We start from the raw sequence: 16,808 nt of genomic DNA, 5'->3' as shown, positions 1-16,808 counted from the left end.
TTCAGCAGCCTGGGGGCAGTGCCTTCACCCTGCTGGCTTCCAGGCCTGCTGAAACACAGACAGCAACAACAGAGCCTAAAAAGATGGCATTCAGCCCTCTGTTTGTGCCTCACTCCCGTGACTCTCTGCCTGCCTCTCTTCTCTTTGACAGACTCGGGATGACTTCCTGGGCCAGGTGGATGTGCCACTCAGTCACCTCCCGGTAAGCTGTGCTTGGTCAGCAGGCTCTGGAGGGGCAGACACCCCTGGGGGGGTCTAGACTTGTTTTCCCAAAGCGCTCCAGTCCCATTCCCCCCCAGCAAGCACTCCCTGGAAGCTGTCAGAGACTGAGAGACATTATGACCAGCACAGGAGCTGGGGGAAAGAGTTCCCTCTGCAGGGACAAGGAGGAGAATTAGAGGGGCTTTCCTTGGGCCTTTCCACCTTGCTCTGAGCCGGGCATCAGCCCCTTGCAGGTGTCCGTGGGCGCTGCTGCAGCTGGGGTAGCACACTGTGGAGCTGGGCTAGGGCCAGCTCCATCGTTTCAAGGCCTTCCACTGCGCTGCAGCGTGGGTGTACTGCATGTGTCTGTGGTGGGGAGGCCCTCAACCTGGCTTCTCTTGGTGCCTGCAGACTGAAGACCCCGCCATGGAAAGGCCATACACCTTCAAGGACTTCCTGCTCAGGCCAAGAAGGTGAGTGGGAGCCTCCCCTCGCTCCGAGCTGTGCGCCGCAGCTGCGGAGGGCTGTGCAGTGAGACGTTGCTGCCTGTCTCCTAGCCACAAGTCTCGAGTGAAGGGGTTCCTGAGGCTGAAGATGGCTTACATGCCGAAAAACGGAGGCCACGAGGACGAGGGCGGCGAGCAGAGAGATGACTCTGAGGTGAGGCCTGCTGCAAGCACTCGCTGCCGACAGCGCACAGCCTGGGCGCAGACTTAGCAGCTCCCTCGTGGTGTTCCCTCAGCCCTTTCCAGGGTTTCAAAGCACTTCTGCTGCCACGACGAGTCCTAAAGGCTGGCTCAGGCTGTGAGCCAGGGGAAGTCATGGCAAGTGTGAGTTACAGGCTAAAGGCTCTGCGTTAGGAACCTCTTCTGCAGAGGCCATTTCCCCACGGGCTGTTGAAGGCTTCTCTTTAGCCCTGGGCAGCTGTGACTGCAGAGACTAAAGCTCAGGTGAGCACAGCAGCTTTGGAGCTTTGCGGTGCTCTCTGCACCACCATCCCTCTGCAGAATTAGCTGCAGTGAGGGCTGCCAGTGCCTGCAGCCCACCTTTGCCTGCCTCACCAGTGCTGTGCCTGGAGAGGACCGAGGTCAGAGCTAGCAGCTGGCTCTCCCTGGCTCCTGCACCTGGCATCTCTCTCAGGGTGTCTGGCCCCTGGGCTAGCCTGAAGGGTTGAGGTTTTGGTGACCGAAATGAGGTGCACGCTGTGGCTCTCAGCCTGCTGCCAGCTTTGCCTTTCGGTGGGGCTGGAAGCTTTCTCTGGGCAGTCTGCTCCTACTGGCCAACCTGAGCAACACTGAAAGCACTTCCCCTTACCTCGAGCTTTTGCTTCCTTCACTCCTAAGCACGGCTGGGACGTGGTTGACTCTGCCGACTCGGCCTCGCAGCGCCAGGAGGAGCTGCCACCTCCTCCACTGCCTCCTGGCTGGGAAGAAAAGGTGGACAACCTGGGGCGGACTTACTACGTCAACCACAACAACAGGACCACGCAGTGGCATCGGCCAAGTCTGATGTGAGTGGCAGTGCAAAGTCAGCACTGTGGGCAGGGCTTTTCCCAGCAAGCAGCCGTTTGGAGCCGATGCACTCCAGGCTGGAAGAGCTGTGGGCAAGCCCTCTGTAAAGCCCTGTACGCTGGCACACAGCTCCTGGGCGCGCTGCTGCTGTGCTGGGACCTGCAGCTGCGCTGGGCTGAGTGAGTGACTGAGAGCCACTCGGGCTACCTTCACGTCCCTTTGGTGCAGGAGAGCTGCACGCCCAGGGAATTCTGGGAGAGGTGAGGGGAGAGCTGTGTGTTCAGATGCACCTCAGAGAAGTGGGCCACACAGGTGGCCTTTTCAGGAAGCAGTTTAACAGCAGTGCATTTTCCTTTTCTGTATAGGCTGTTGAGAAGATAAGGGGAGAAAAGGTTAAGTGTTAGTCAAGTTCAAGTGACCAGCTTCGAGGAGCCCCTGGTCCTGCACGTCGGGAGGGCAGCACCTGTAGGCACCGGCAGTGCTCAGGGGCAGCTTTCCAAAGCTGTGTGAGCTCAGCTTCCCAGAGCCAGCTGCAGTGGCACTGCTGAGTGCCTCCCAAGCCACATCTCCGCAGAGCACCTCGCACTGGGCCTGTGTGGCCTCTGCCCTGTCACTGCACCAGCAGTGGGTGTTCTCCCTCAGCAACCAGAGCCAAGTCTTTGCACCCCAGGGTTAAATGGTCTCTTGTGCAGCCTGGCACACAGGAGTAATCCTTGCTGTGAGGAGCAGTACCAGAGAGGCTCTGAAAGCCACGGACAGGGTGGGTGTTGTAGGTTACCTGTCCTTAGTCTCCTGCTCTCTGCTCCCTCCCCAGTGATGTGGGATCTGACTCGGATAACAACATCAGGCAGATCAATCAAGAGGCAGCCCACAGGCGGTTCCGCTCCCGCAGACACATCAGTGAGGATCTGGAACCAGAACCTATGGAGAGTGGAGACATTCCTGAGGTAGGTGAGGGCCTGGCTTAAAGCAGCTGACCAGACTTCAGCCTGATGTTCCTTGTTTGTCAGCTAATGCCTGTCCCACATCCAGTCATGTTTGTGGAAACTGCCTCCCTAGAAGGCCAGTGCCACAAGCAGGCCTCTAAAGAGAGCTGTGCTGTGGAGGTGTCCCCCAGCCAAGGTGTGCTCAGCGCTGTGCAGATCCTAGCAGGGACCTTTCTGGTTGCAGGCATTTCCTGTTAGAGCCACACTGCTGCCCTGCTAGCCTGCTGTCTGGAGTGGCCCTGGGAACAGGGCCATGGGCTGCAGCTGTGCTTAGGGCTGTGGTTCGGAGGAAACCAAAGCTGGGGTGCCCCATATTGGGTCATTCAGACCCTGGAGGTGTTGCTAAGCCTGTGTTTTGTTTGCAGCCAGACTAAAGCTACACTGGGCAGGTGTTTGCAGGCCTAAGAGGGGAGTTTGTGTGAGGCTCTAACCCGTTCAGCTTTGAGGCAGTTTTTTGCTGTGAATCACAGGCTGAGCTCTTTGGGCTCACTAAGTGCCCCTGAGAGCAGCAGAGTGCTGAGCTGTTGTGGCACTGGTCACTGGTACTGGCTGGTGTGCAGGTGCTGAGTACTTTGCACTGTGCCTTCTACTCCAGAGGAAAACTGAGGCCGTGTGTTACGAGTGTGTAGTGAGTGCAGAGCTGGTTTTGCTTGGAGCAGAGTATCCAACGGGGCTCATCACCTCCTCAGCAAGGTCCTAGTCTGTGCTGCTTCACCAGAGCAGGCTGCGTGTGTCCTAGGGGCCAGGTTGGAGTGGGGTGATAAGGGGAAGGCAGGGGCGCAGTCTGGCTTTCTGGATCCTTACCGTGGTGGCTTCTCTTCTCTTAGCCTTGGGAAACTATTTCTGAGGAGGCGAGCGCCAGCGGAGACTCCTTGAGCCTGTCGCTGCCACCGCCCCCTGCGTCGCCAGTCTCCCGCACCAGTCCCCAGGAGCTGTCTGAGGAGCTGAGCAGGAGGCTGCAGCTCACTCCGGACTCCAATGGGGAGCAGCTCGGTGCTCTGATGGTACGTGACCAGCACAGGCCTCTTGCTGCACTCCTCTGGCAGGCTGACCCAGCCCGAGTCGCTCGCACGGGTGGGTTGGGGGAACCTGGGCCTTGTCTCGCAGACACCGCAGAGCAAAGGGCTCGGACAGAGTGCGTGCTGCTGCGGGAGCGCTGCTGCAGCACGCCAGCAGCCCGGACAAGAAACTGTCCCAAGTAAGCCCCTGTGCTTGGAGCTCTTCACCTGAAAGACCTCTCTCTTCTTTGCAGCAGAGAGACCCTTCTTCCAGGCTGAGATCCTGCAGCGTAACCGACACCATCGCCGAGCAGTCTCAGTTATCCCTGGTAAAGCAAAGCTGCCTTCTCTTTCTCGCTTTGGCCTTGAGCAGCCTCTCCCTCTAACACCCTTCTTGGGCCACTTCTGGTCAGACACACAGCAGGAGCCACCACAGGCATGTGGCTGTCCCAGATAGTAATGGATGCCACCTTAATGCCGCCCTGGTAAGCAGCTGAAGTGAGGCCATCCATCAGGGAGCCCCAGCAGCATGTTAGCTTTAGCAGGAAGGGAGTTTGCTGCACTCGAGATACACAGTGGAGAGAGAAAGTCCTCCTGGGGTGCTGGGAGCGGGCACTGTTTGGGCTGGGAGCTGCAGCAGCCACAGGACTCTCGTGCTGGGGTATATGTGTGTGTCCCACTTGGAATCTAGAAAGCTGTGTGACAGGACCCAGGCCTGGCATTTTACCCAGTTCAGGGCAGCCTGTTTGTGCTGGGAGTCCAGTGGCAGAACTGGGCAGAGCCACAGCTGCTGGTTTAAGCAGGGTGCTTCAAGCAAGCAGCTGCTTCTGCCATCTTTGCAGTGCATTTTTCACACGGGGGAAGGGAGGCTTCAGAAGCGATTCTCCTCCCCCCACAGCCCTGCACACCTCTGCACCGGCTGCTAGAGGGCTCTGCCTGTCCTCCAGCCCCGGGGTGGAGAGGGCAAAGGTGGCAGGCTCTAGAGAGCCTGCTTATGAGAGAAGCTCGGGAATTCTACTGCTGAGGTTTTCAAAAGGCTCTTCTGTGATCGCAGGATGTTAGGGGTTGGAAGGCACCGCTGGCGGTGATCCTTTCCTTCCAGAACCCCTCTCCCAATGGAGAATCCGAGATTAACTACCCAGGGCCTCACCAACAGCCAACTGATGAGTGTCCCGTACGGTCCTAGCAGCAAGCTTGCTCTGCCAGCTGCTGCCCCCTGTGGGGCAGGTGCCGGCAGTCACCACGGAGGTCGCTCTCGGAGCACTTTGTCACAGCTGTCAGTGCCTCTGCCTTCGCTGCGGACAGCTGTCCGTGCTGGCTCTGCTGGCTGCACAGTGGGGCAGATTCCGGGACAGCTCCGTCTGCGGCTGTCTCCTCCCTGCTGCACAGAGCTGGCTGGAGTGCAGCCTGCTCCAGAGCCCTTCACTGCCGCTTCATGGAGTCTGGGTTTCTTTACCTGCTGCAGTCAGGCTGGGAGTGGTGATCTGTCTTCCCCTCTGCTGCTGGGGATCCCTGTTTCGTTTGCAGCTGTTCAGACCAGCAGACTGCAAAGCAATGCAACCCAAGGATGTTAGCTGATGGTGCCCCTGCTTAGCCCTCCCCGGGCTGGCGATCCCTCCGTGCTGGCAGCTGAAGCCTTACTCTTTCTAAGTGCCTCTATTGATTCTTGCTGAAAGGCCACAGGCTCGGTTGCATCTTTTCATCTGACTGCTTCTGTGCACTCACTGATGACCAGAACGTGTCCCTTGGGTCGAAGTGCCGCCTTTGTGGGCAGAACTGCACAGTCTGGGGGCGCACAGTTTGGTTCCGCTCGGAGCAACTGCTCTTGCTCATTGCCTGTGCTGAGCACGGAGAGCTGCACGCAGCAGCTCTGGAAATGAGTTCCCCCAGCAGTTTCTGAAGGGGATTCTGACCTGGTTATCAGCGATTGCTGGCTCAGTCTTTGCTCTTACCTTAACCATTACTGCCTTCTGATCACTCACTCTTCGCTAAATGAGAGTGTGATTCCCTGCTGCTGCTGCCCTGCCAGCCCCTGAGCCAACCACTCACTGCCCCTCCTTGTGCTTTGCCAGCAGAGCAGCCCGTCTGGGAGAGCTCGTTCTTCAACCGTCACCGGTGGCGAGGAGCCCACGGTAATAACCCTTCTCTTGTAGACCTGCTGCAGGGCCTGGACAGCAAGCGGCCCTCTGGGCACTGCCAGCAGCTCGGGGCCGGGTCCAAGGCTCTCCATCTGATTCCCCTCGGTGGAAGAGTATCTTGATCTCTTCTACACAAGGCCCCAACAGATGGAAAGGAGCTTGAAGGGCAACCTGTTTGCAGGTCGCTTTGTGGGGTGATTAACCCACAGTGAGCAGTAAGGAAAAGGCTGCTGGGAGCTGAAATGATTTTGGCAGTGTGTTCGAGGAAGGAAAGATCAGGTAGGGTAAGGAGAGCATCTTTCCTGTCTTTGTCTCTTCACAGAGGCACCTTGCAGCATGCCACTGTCTAGTCAGTAGTCTCTGGGTTGTTTCAGCTTCTGAGCTGAAAACCTGTGCATTATCCACCCCTGCTGTCCTACAGACAGCAGCAACCCACGAGGGCACAGCAGCCAGCCTTTGCTGCAGTAGAGCTCTCAGGCACTGCCAGCCCTCCCTGTCCCCCACACTGTCAAGTGCTCCAGCCGTCTGCTCACTCACTAAAGCTGCTTCTACCTTCCTGCTGCCACTGGTGTGGAGCCCATTAGAGCTTCCTGGCAGAGGGCATGCAGGCTGCCCTCTGGGGCCGGTGGGGAACGGGCAGGCTGCCCTCTGGGGCTGGCAGGTCTGACCCCAGTGCAGAACCTGTGCAGCCTTTCAGCCCTGGCCGCTAAGGCAGTCAGTCTCGGCCTTTGTTTCCCCATCTGCCAGAGCTCTTGGCATTCTCTTCCCTGTTGTGGTGTGGCAGTTCCTGACCCCTGCAGCATCCCATTTCCCCTCTTGATCACCTCAGCAGTTCTCCATCTCTGTGTGCTGCTCTTCTCTTAGCAAGCAGCCAGCCTGACTTAAGAGTCCTGGGCTAGAGGGCTCCAGCCTGTCAAGCAAGAGCAAGAGTTCGTTGCTTTGCTGGAGCAAGGAATGTTGAGTGCAGGAGTCCTCAGGCTGTGTCCTCGGTGTGGCCAGGAGCTGCTGCTGGCCTGCAGAACATTACCTGCTCCTCCCGTGCCCTCTAATTCCATCTCCACTCTCTGGAGCCACTTCCCACTTCAGAGATGTTTTGAAGTGGAGTGATCCTAAACCAGGAGTCCGTGTTTAGGAGGATGTGGAAGCTTTGTGTGGGAACAAAGCTGGAGTCCTAGAGATAGAGTGGTGCAGTGGTGTGCCCTGAGCCTGGGCTCAGGCAGAGGAGCAGCTTGTGCTCAGCAGTCAGACACGGTGCTTTTGTGTGCCCCGGCGGTGCTCACGAGTGCTGCCAGCTGGCAAGCTCCCGTGGGCTGAAAGCAAAGCTAAGCCACCTGTTTTCTCTCTCCTGACACCCCTCTGCCCGCCCTTGCTGGAGCAGCCCTCCGTGGCCTATGTGCACACCACGCCAGGCCTGCCCTCGGGCTGGGAGGAGAGGAAGGACGCCAAGGGCCGCACTTACTACGTCAACCACAACAACCGCACCACCACCTGGACGCGGCCCATCATGCAGGTAGGACTGGCACGGTGCTCGGCAAGCGCCTGGCACCTGCTGAGCGCAGCCGCAGCAGCTCCTTGGAGCCCTGGCGTTCAAACAGATCCTAGGCGTTGCCATCACAGCTCAGGGTAACCACAAAGCACCGCAGTGCCCGGGGGCTTGGCTGGCTTCTCTTACCTGCCTTCCTGGGCAGGTGAAGCTGCAGCAGCAGGAGCTGAGAGGCTCCTCTGAACTGGCAAAAGCAGAGAACTGCGTTCCTGGGGTTGTGCTGGGAAGCTGTGCTGATCTCTTCAGGGTACCTGCCAAGGAACCTCTAGGAAAGGGTGTTCAGTATTGCCTCTAATCGGCACTGCCAGCGTTACCCAGGTGTCCTGACTGCTTTGTCACTTGGCTTTCCTCCTGAGACAGCTTGCAGAAGATGGCATGGTCGGGTCAGCAGCCAACAGCGGCAACCATTTAAGTGAACCCCAGATCAGGCGGCCTCGCAGCCTCAGCTCCCCCACAGTGACCCTGTCGGCCCCTCTGGAGGTGAGAAAGATCCCTTCTGAGATGTTACTCCCTTTCAGCCGTGCAGCACAGCCCCTCGCTGCTTCCTGCCCTAGTGGCAGGGCAGCTGTCCATCGGGATGCCTGCCCTGTGCAGCGCTGCGGTGCTCCCCGGGCGGGTGCGGCCGGTGCGGCGGGAGCAGAACATCAGCCGCACGGCTGCAGCGCCGCAGCAAGCACCGGACTGTGCTCTAGCGGAACCCCTCGGCACTGGCCGCTGCTGGCGGTACAGCAATGCATGCACCTAAGGCTGCAGGGCGTCAGGGCTGCCGATTTGCCCTGCAGCCTCTCCGAAGGGTGTTTAATGTCTGGCACTCCAGGGGGTCGGGCCCTGTGCTTTACTCTGAACCTCCTTAGTGGGGAGGTGAGTCCCAGTCCCCTGCCACAGCTCCTCTCTCCCCTCCGCAGGGAATGAAGGACTCGCCGGTGCGCAGAGCGGTGAAGGACACCCTGTCCAACCCCCAGTCTCCACAGCCCTCGCCCTACAACTCCCCTAAGCCACAGCACAAAGTTGCACAGAGCTTCCTTCCTCCTGGCTGGGAGATGCGAATAGCGCCCAACGGGAGGCCCTTCTTCATCGATCACAACACTAAAACTACCACGTGGGTAAGAGACGCTCCGGGCTGTGCACTTCAGATCACTTCCTGGCCATGCCCACCACTTCCCTGTGGAATCTGCCTCTGGGAGGGGTTGTCAGGGATCTCACTGCCGCCACCCTGCAGCCCACCTGTGAGTGCCCGGTGCTGCCATGGGGCAAGGAAACTGCCTTGTTCCTGGCTTTTGGGGCACTTCTCCATCGTGTGCCACACAGCCCTGTGCTGCAGCTGGCATCTGACCCTTGTATAAGGGCAAGTCACTGAATGGCAGCAGTAGCTGTGGGCTCTGGAGGCCCACAATGCCATGGAGGTTTGGACTGTGGAGCCTGGGAGTCTCCATCATTGCACTTCACAGTGACTTAGCACTGCTTTTATTCCTAGGGTGTGTGCTCATTCGCCCCCTTAGCAGCTCCAGTGGGGACTTAATTGGGTTTATGTTCTGAGTGGTTCTGTACTTCTGGCCCCAGGCTGCAGAAGTGAAATGACACCCAGGTAAAAGCAAAAGACAAGCAGCATTTAAAAGGGATGTGCCCTTTAACTTGTTGGGCACCACTCCAGCTCCCAGTGCCCACCAGTTACACACTGTCAGTGGTGTTCCCAGGTAGGTGTGGGTAAACGATGCGCCTGGAACGCTCGGGTGGTTCCTTTGCCCCTTCTTGCCTCATCTGGACACCGATCTAATGACCCCTGTGCACTATGAGGAGCTTCTGTCATCCTTTCCCAGCTATTTGTGCTGGGAGGGGGCTCAGAGCCCAGACCTCAACACACCTGAGTGCTTGTTCTGAGGCCTGGCTCCAGGTGCAGTCACCAATCTGTGGCAGTGCCCGGACCCTGGTGGAGTATGGGACACCTCCAAATCCTGAATGTCCTCTCACTTCAAGATGGACTTGGATGGGTGGTCAAGCAGTAACACAGGAGGAGTTGCAGGAAATGGTGTGCTTAGCACGTGGGGCTGCCTGGACCTGCTGGATTTACAGTTGCCTGTTTCCTCCAGGAGGACCCACGGCTGAAGTTCCCAGTGCATCTGAGATCCAAAGCGACTCTGAACCCTAACGACCTGGGCCCTCTTCCTGTGAGTGATGCTCTGTGCCTCTGTGTGTGTGTGTGGAGTAGGTCCCTGCTGTTGTGTGTGCACAGACACCTGCCGTTGCTCTCTTGGGATGTTAAAGCTTCCCTGGGACCTGCCAGCACTCCTCTGGAGCTGTGAGCTATGCAGACACCTGGCTTGGGCCTACCATGATGTACCTGTAGATGAGTACCTGCCACTCTGAGGGGAATGGAGCAGGTCCTTCAAAGGGAGCTCCTCCATCAGCACGCAGAGGCACTCAGCAGTCTGTTTCTGCTACCACCTCTGCTCACCCTGCAGTCTTATCCGTGTGTGTGAGCAGGGCCAGGGTCTGTGGCAGTCTCTGTGCAGCTGAGGGCCCCTCCTGCTCGCAGTGGTCCCTAGGAACACAGCTGTGGCAGCAGCTGCTCTGTCTCAGCTACCCCCAGCCCACTTTGCCCGGCCAGGCCCGGGAGCCCCTGAGGGCAGCTTACCTGGGCTCTGCCATGCGGCAGGGGTGAGGCGAGCAGGGTATTTGCCCTGCTGCAAACACTGTTACTAGCAGAGTTGACTCAGCCAGGCAGACATCTGGGAGCAGGGCTGCAGAGCTCAGCAGCCTCTCAAGAGACAGAAATGCTGTCAGCTCTGGTCTGAGGCTCAGGCAGTGCAAGGCAGCCTGGACAGCACTGCAGACACTGCCCCCTCTGGGGCAGGAGGGAAGAACTGAAGTCTCTGCTACACTTAGGGTGCTGAAGCAGCTGCCTCCCCAAACAGGCAGTCCTTTTCACCTCCCTGGAGCTCTGGCTGTGACACAGTGCCTCTGTGAGGCTTTTGCATGGTCTGTACTCCCCAGGCTCTCTTGACAGCGAAGCAGGCTAGGTGAGGCTTGCACTAACTCACTGCTTGTCTCTTCGTTTCCCTGCTGCAGCCTGGCTGGGAGGAAAGAATCCACCTGGATGGAAGAACGTTTTACATAGACCACAGTAAGTAAGCAGCCAGGTCCTGCAGCAAGTAGACAGAGGGAGGCAATGGATGTTGAAGTGAAAGCTTTACAATTCTACTCTTCGTTTAGGAAGCCAGGTGTTGATATGTGGAGACATTGATACCAGAGACTTAGTGCCCTCGTACGGTACTGTATACTCACCGGAAGCTTGCTTTTAACTGGCTCATCAAGCTTTGTCCCTCTCTGACTTGTGAAGCTTTGACATCCCTTCTCTGTGGTTTCTTTTGTTCTCGTTGATCTTTTGGGTTCGTTGTTGTTGTTGTTGATGATCCCATGGCTTATCTGCACTCGGTGGACTCAAACACACTAGGAATAGAAAATAAGATGAGAAGAGACCATATGGCCACAGCTGCAGATACGGCAGTGGGGCACTCCCTTTCCTCTCCTGGAGGGCAATGTGGCAGTGCAGACTCTGATCTTATTTCCTATTTGTGGCATGTCACACTGCACCCAGCCCATTGATCTGACTCGGCTCTGTTAGTGGAGTTCTAGTGTAAGTGATGTTTCGTCCTAGCCCTGTCTGACTACAGCCTCTCGGGACTGCTGTCTGAGTTTGGTGTTGTTTGGAGGAGCCCACGAGGGCTGGGCTGCTTATGCTGCTTTTGTCCCTCAAGACTTCTGTAGTGAGAGATTTCTGCCGGTGGCAGCAGGCTCACAGACCCAGAAGAGGGCACTTGAAGCTGTTAGAGCTACCTGGCAGCGTCCTGTTTCTCCTCCAGCAGCACTGCCTCTGCTGCTGTCCTCTAGCTGCATGGATGACATAAAATCAGTCCTAGGAGACTGCCCCGAAGTCATGTGAGGGTCTAAACAAAGGTCAGAACTGAGACACTCATCCAGCACAAGACTGACCTCTTCCAGATGCCACTACACAGTTGCTACTCCTCAGACCTTCTGGGATTGCTGTTCCCAGCAGGCATCTGCAGACTGAAAGGTGGCAAATGCTTCTCAGCTGCTGCCACTGGCCAGGCAGAGTAAGACTCCTGTTCCAACCTCTGCAGAACTCTTCAGCCTCCCTCACAAGGCTGGGATCTGCTGATGCCTGTGTCCGTCCCTAAGAGTAAAGGGACGTCAGCGCTGGGTACTGGAGTGCCCACAGAGGTTAGAGCTGTCCCAAAGCTGAATCTGTCTGCATCTGCCAAGTCGCTCCTTTGAGCTGAGCAGCTTTCAGCCATGCTGCTTGTTTCGTCTCAGGCACGAGGCAGCCAAGGTGGCTAGGAAGTGTGACAGACTCAGCCACTGCCCCTGTCCTGTCTCCCCAGATGCAGCCCGTCCCTCCCTGCACAGCTGCCCTGCTGGCACCCAGGTGGCGCTGTCACCTTTGAGGGGCGGTGCAGGCACTGCTGTGGAGCGTGGTATTCTCAGCTGCTAGAGCCAGGTGCTGCTTGGGACGTGGTGGCCCCAGAGGGCTTAGTTTTTGACTGTCAGCAGTCCCAGCCTCTGCAGGGATCAGTCATCACCAAATCCCACAGCCCCTAGTTCCCTAGCACTGGTGCTTGGCAGCAAATCCGTGCCAAGTCAGCACAATTTCCTGCCCATGAGCAAGACAGGGAGCACGCACAGGTCCTCCCTCCAGCCATGGTGGGTGACTGGCAGAGGGATGGATACACTACATGGTCTGCCCTGGATCCACCACTCTTTCATAGATAGGAACCAGTTAGGGCAGCAGCAGACAGCAGTGTAGGGCAGGTGGCAGGAGTAATGGTGCTGCTGTGTGAAGAAGGGTGAAGTGCTGCTCAGAATGGGAATGGCTGGCAGAATTTTGGTGGAAAAGGGCACAGAAAAGGCCATCAGCTGGACATGAGTTACCTCAGCCTGTCAGGTGCCCGAGCTAAGAGCTGCACTAACCTTTCCAGGCTCACCAGCACGGGCAGTGTCGCGGCGCCGATGACTACTCTGTGTCTGGTGCTCCAGAGCATAGTGGAGCACTGAGAAGGGGAAGAGAGGAGAGGGATCCTCAAGGGCCCTAGTGCCTGTCTGGTGAGGAAAGACAGGGAACTGTAGGTGTGTGGAGGCCCTGGGCAGACGGCAGAGCTGCAAAGCGTGCTGCATAAGGAACAAGCTGGTACAACACGATCTGGAGCTGCGATTGCTGCGCCGTTTCTGGGCGCTGAAAGGGCCTGAGTGTGTAAGGGGAAACCAAAGAGTGTCTTAGGAGCCAGGAAAGCGACAGAGCAGATCTCTCAAGTGCTTCTGGGCCTTCTGAATCCTCCTCACACCATTTAACAGCTGTCACCTCTCCACGCCATCCCCTTTTAAGGCAGCCTGGGGTGCCCCAAGCCGATGGGGCTTCTCCAGCTGTGCAGACCACCCAAGCTCTTGTGTTTTGATACAAGTGGCCTGGCTCTTTGCTTTTACCTGGAGTGGCCACAAAAGCTTTTGTCTTCAAGCTTAGTGTCTGCATTCCCTAACCAGGAATTACTGGACTCAAAACCTGAAGCCCTGCTGACAACGCAAGGCAGCGGGGGTAACGCACAGGTGTCGTTACAACCCTGGCAGAGCAGGGAGGAGATGGCTTCAACCTTGCCAAAGCAGGTGGCACCTAGCTTGGTTTTTGGAGCTTTGTCTTGTTGCAACATCATCATTTTGTTGTGATTCTGTTATGTTCAGAATCTTGTGAGGAGCAGCTGTCTGGAGGCAGGGAGAGTCTAAGCATGGTCCTGGTGCTCCTCAGAACCATAGATGAAGAGAGCTGGATTCAGCCTAAACCTCCTTTGGTCAAAGTCATCTCTTACACCTTGCCTGTACTGTCTTGCCTCCCTTCGTGGCCCTGTGACCTCTTTGTTAAATCAGAGATGAGGACTTCGGGTTCAAGAGATGTTAGCCCTCCAAATTCCAGTATGGCCTCTAGAGGTCCCATGTTCTGCCCCTGTAGGCAGCATTTCCAAGACAGGGTTTGGGGGTTGCCTTCCTCTCCAGACATGGAGCCTGTGCACCAATAACAGGGGCTCGGCCCCCAGCCACGTTCAGCTACAAGCTGTTAGTGCACAGGCACCACAACAGCAGCAGTGCCAGCACACTGCATCCTCCTGCAGCTCTGCACCTGCGGGAGTGTCCTCAGCTAAACACCAGTGAGCTTCGGATGGAGAGGGGGCTGTAGCCTCTCCTGACCTGAGGGACTGAGCTGTGGAGCTGGCAGGGACAACAGGTGTAGGGAGCCAGAGCAGCATGCCAGCATGCCCCGTGGCGCGGAGCAGAGGAGTGACGGCGGCGTTCTTTTGTCCTTGGCAGATAACAAGATCACCCAGTGGGAGGACCCCCGGCTGCAGAACCCTGCCATCACCGGCCCTGTGAGTACTGCTGGGGCCGGCCCTCACCCCACTAGTCAACAGCTTTGGTTTTCCAAAGCCATCTAAGCATTAAGAGCTCTTCATCTTGGTGCTGCTAATAGCAGCACTGGTGCCGTGGCAGAGCCAAGGGCTGCTCGCACTGCACTGCATGTGGTGGGCCGATGGCTGCAGTGTGAAGTCATCTTACCATAAGAGGAAGGTTATTGCGTTCTGGATGTAGTCTCTTCACACCTCATCAGCCTTTAGAGGCTCTAGAACTACTGCCAGCCCCTGCTCTTGCCTACATCCACTCGTGAAGCTACACACAGACCAGCTCATAGCTTCCCTTGCCCCAGACACCAGAGCCCTCAGGGTATTTGAAGTCACTCTCTTGCTCCCAAGAAATCATACTTGTGTTAAGCTGGCTGCTCTGCTGGGTCTGCTCCTCCATCTGCTCTGCCAGGAAAGCAGAGGAGAGCAGGGGCGATGACTGAGGCTCTCAAGTGAAACTGGCATTGCATATGATGTTTAAAAGCAGAGAAGGAAGGCTTCCTCGTTCCCCCAGAGCCCACAGAGTGAAGGAATCTCACCAACACACAGCAGTCCCTGGTCAGAGCCAGACCTGTGCCTGTCAGCTGAATCACAGCCTTGGTTTGTGGGCAGTTTCTCACCTCGTGGCTCAAAGTGCAGCTGGGGAAAGGCGGAGGCTGTGGCTGCCCTGTATTAGCTGGGCCTGTTGGGCCAGTGCTAGACAGCTGGTGAGCAGCTGGAATAGCCTCTGCTGCTGATTGTCTCCCACAGGCAGTGCCCTACTCCAGGGAGTTCAAGCAGAAGTATGACTACTTCCGGAAGAAGCTCAAGAAGCCAGTGAGTAGAGCCCTGCTGCGCGCCGCCCCGCGGGCACAGGCTGGGCTACCCTCCTCAGCCCCCTGGCAGTTCTCCCTGACTCTGCTGCTCCTGAAAGCGTTTGAGTAGGAAAATTAAGCCAAGCTGTGAGCTCCAGACCACCTCTAGGACTCATCGGTTGTTCTCTGTGAACATAAACCCAAGGCAGAGGGGCAGGGGCAGTGATGATGTATTTCCCTAACTGGGATGCTACTGTAGAAGCCTTTAGGCTGAAGCTAGGATTGAGGGTTAAGACTTTACCTTCAGCTTGGAAGGCAGAGCTGGAACGTGGAGTGGAGCAGAGCCCACAGATGCTGATCTGGCACAAGCTCCCAGTCTCCTTGGCCTTGGCAACCAGGTTCTTGAGGAGCAGCTCCAGCAGAGAGGGGCCATGTTAGTGCACACGCAATCTGTCAGTCCCCGGTCAGGCAGCTGCCTTGCCAGCGTCCTCCCCTGGGTGCTGATGGCTCTCCAGTCTGCTCCTTGAGCTTTGGCTGCTCACAGGCAGCCTGCTAGGAGCAAGCACGGGAGGGAAGCTGTGCACCAGCTGTGCGGTCTGCCGCTTAGCTGTCACCTGGATGACACAATCTTCTCTCATGCAGGCCGACATCCCAAACAGATTTGAGATGAAACTACACAGGAATAATATTTTTGAGGAGTCCTACAGAAGAATCATGTCTGTGAAGAGACCTGATGTACTGAAAGCCAGGCTCTGGATTGAATTTGAGTCAGAAAAAGGACTTGACTATGGAGGTGTGGCCAGAGAGTGGTTTTTTCTCTTGTCCAAGGAGATGTTTAACCCCTACTATGGTCTCTTTGAATACTCAGCAACGTAAGTACCCACTAAAATATTTCTGTTTGATAAGGGATACACAGTGGATATTGCAGAGAGCAGTTAGTAGTGCCAAAGAAGCTGTCAGTGTGCACACAGCTAGGCGAGGAGGGGTTTCACTGTTGCAGGTGTGGGCATCAAGCTCACTGCCCTAGGAGGTGCTGAGTAGGTTGTAAAGGGGATGGACAGAAGCTCCTGCACAGGCACCTGCTCCTGGGGGCAAACATCAGACTGGAATGGTGAAGCTGTTCCATTTCGGGGCTGGGGCCAGAGGCAGCCGTTCCAGAGAGAGGGGAAATGACTTTAAGCCCTGTGTCCATCTTGACCCTTCAGACTGTGCAGCACTTCAGAACTGCTGCCTGTGCACGGCTGTCTTACACAGCTGCACACCAGTCTCAGTGCTTTGCTGCCCGTTAGAAGACTGCAGGCCACTGGCAGCTTTTTCCAGTGTCCTGGGGGTTAGATGTGCTTCAGAGATGGTCTCTAGTGTGTGGCAGGGAAGTGCTCTTTTTCCTATGGTGGCTGTTCCATCCTTAGCTCCTGAAGCAGCTGAAGGCACTGAAGAGGAGCTAAGGATAGGCCAGCTAGAAGCGACTGCTGCCAAAGAGAATCCTGCAATTCGAAGCCCTGAAATTTGGCTGGGAAGAGTGAAAAGTGGAGCCCTGTGGAGACAGCTTAGCCAAAGTTCTTCCACTGAGTGCTTTTGTTGCTTGCAGTGATGCCAGGCTTTGCCCCCAGGGCAGCACAGCCCTCTTACAGGAGTCACCCCAAGAGCAGGACTTTGCCTTTGTTGGGTGGTCACTACGGTCCTAGCAGGATGGGTTTGGTTAGGGCAGCCCCCGCAGCCTGGCCAGGACAGGTGGCCACATTCCCTTAGTGCAGATGGACTGGCCCTGAGCTCAGATGACTGACATATCTAACCTCTGTTCTCTGAAGGTGTGGTCATTGAGCTGTTTCTTTTCTTTCCCCAAAAAAGGGACAACTACACACTTCAGATTAATCCTAATTCAGGTCTCTGTAACGAGGACCACCTGTCCTACTTCACCTTCATCGGCCGCGTGGCTGGCCTGGCAGTGTACCACGGCAAGCTCCTGGACGGTGAGTTCCTGGGCTCTCAGCAGGGGGAAGTCATGGAGCCGCCACTAGGAAGCTGCCTTCCTGGTGGCAACGGTGGCCAAAAGTGACCTCAGCAGTGCTAAGTCTTCAGTGTCCCTAGGGGAAAGCCACAACAGTCACAGCAGCTCTTCGCAGGCAAGCCTGCATGGCTGGCAAGTGCCACACGCTTTGAGCTGTGAGATCATTCCTGG

The 16,808-nt window shown here is 56.8% G+C and overlaps 1 protein-coding gene across 11 annotated transcripts in view; it reads left to right on the top strand.

Moving 5' to 3' along the window:
* NEDD4L (NEDD4 like E3 ubiquitin protein ligase) overlaps window positions 1-16,808 on the top strand; it is a 64,271-nt gene that overhangs the window by 40,136 nt on the left and 7,327 nt on the right. For 5 of the 11 annotated variants that reach the window (XM_064141780.1, XM_064141786.1, XM_064141784.1 and 2 more), the window contains 18 exons: window positions 152-202; window positions 613-674; window positions 759-861; window positions 1,545-1,711; window positions 2,527-2,659; window positions 3,526-3,702; window positions 3,951-4,025; window positions 5,769-5,828; window positions 7,213-7,344; window positions 7,738-7,857; window positions 8,283-8,480; window positions 9,465-9,542; window positions 10,444-10,498; window positions 10,588-10,644; window positions 13,747-13,805; window positions 14,586-14,651; window positions 15,272-15,501; window positions 16,478-16,599. In XM_064141780.1, coding sequence (XP_063997850.1) covers window positions 152-202; window positions 613-674; window positions 759-861; window positions 1,545-1,711; window positions 2,527-2,659; window positions 3,526-3,702; window positions 3,951-4,025; window positions 5,769-5,828; window positions 7,213-7,344; window positions 7,738-7,857; window positions 8,283-8,480; window positions 9,465-9,542; window positions 10,444-10,498; window positions 10,588-10,644; window positions 13,747-13,805; window positions 14,586-14,651; window positions 15,272-15,501; window positions 16,478-16,599 — 1,945 coding nt within the window. The remainder of the gene's footprint in view (window positions 1-151; window positions 203-612; window positions 675-758; window positions 862-1,544; window positions 1,712-2,526; window positions 2,660-3,525; window positions 3,703-3,950; window positions 4,026-5,768; window positions 5,829-7,212; window positions 7,345-7,737; window positions 7,858-8,282; window positions 8,481-9,464; window positions 9,543-10,443; window positions 10,499-10,587; window positions 10,645-13,746; window positions 13,806-14,585; window positions 14,652-15,271; window positions 15,502-16,477; window positions 16,600-16,808) is intronic. The other 6 variants (XM_064141782.1, XM_064141777.1, XM_064141783.1 and 3 more) reach the window with 4 other exon arrangements.

This window comes from Pogoniulus pusillus, unplaced genomic scaffold (genome assembly GCF_015220805.1).
Source record: "Pogoniulus pusillus isolate bPogPus1 unplaced genomic scaffold, bPogPus1.pri scaffold_72_arrow_ctg1, whole genome shotgun sequence".
Lineage (NCBI taxonomy): Eukaryota > Metazoa > Chordata > Aves > Piciformes > Lybiidae > Pogoniulus > Pogoniulus pusillus.
Note: the sequence above shows the minus strand (reverse complement) of the source record. Positions and strands in the feature narration are given on the sequence as shown.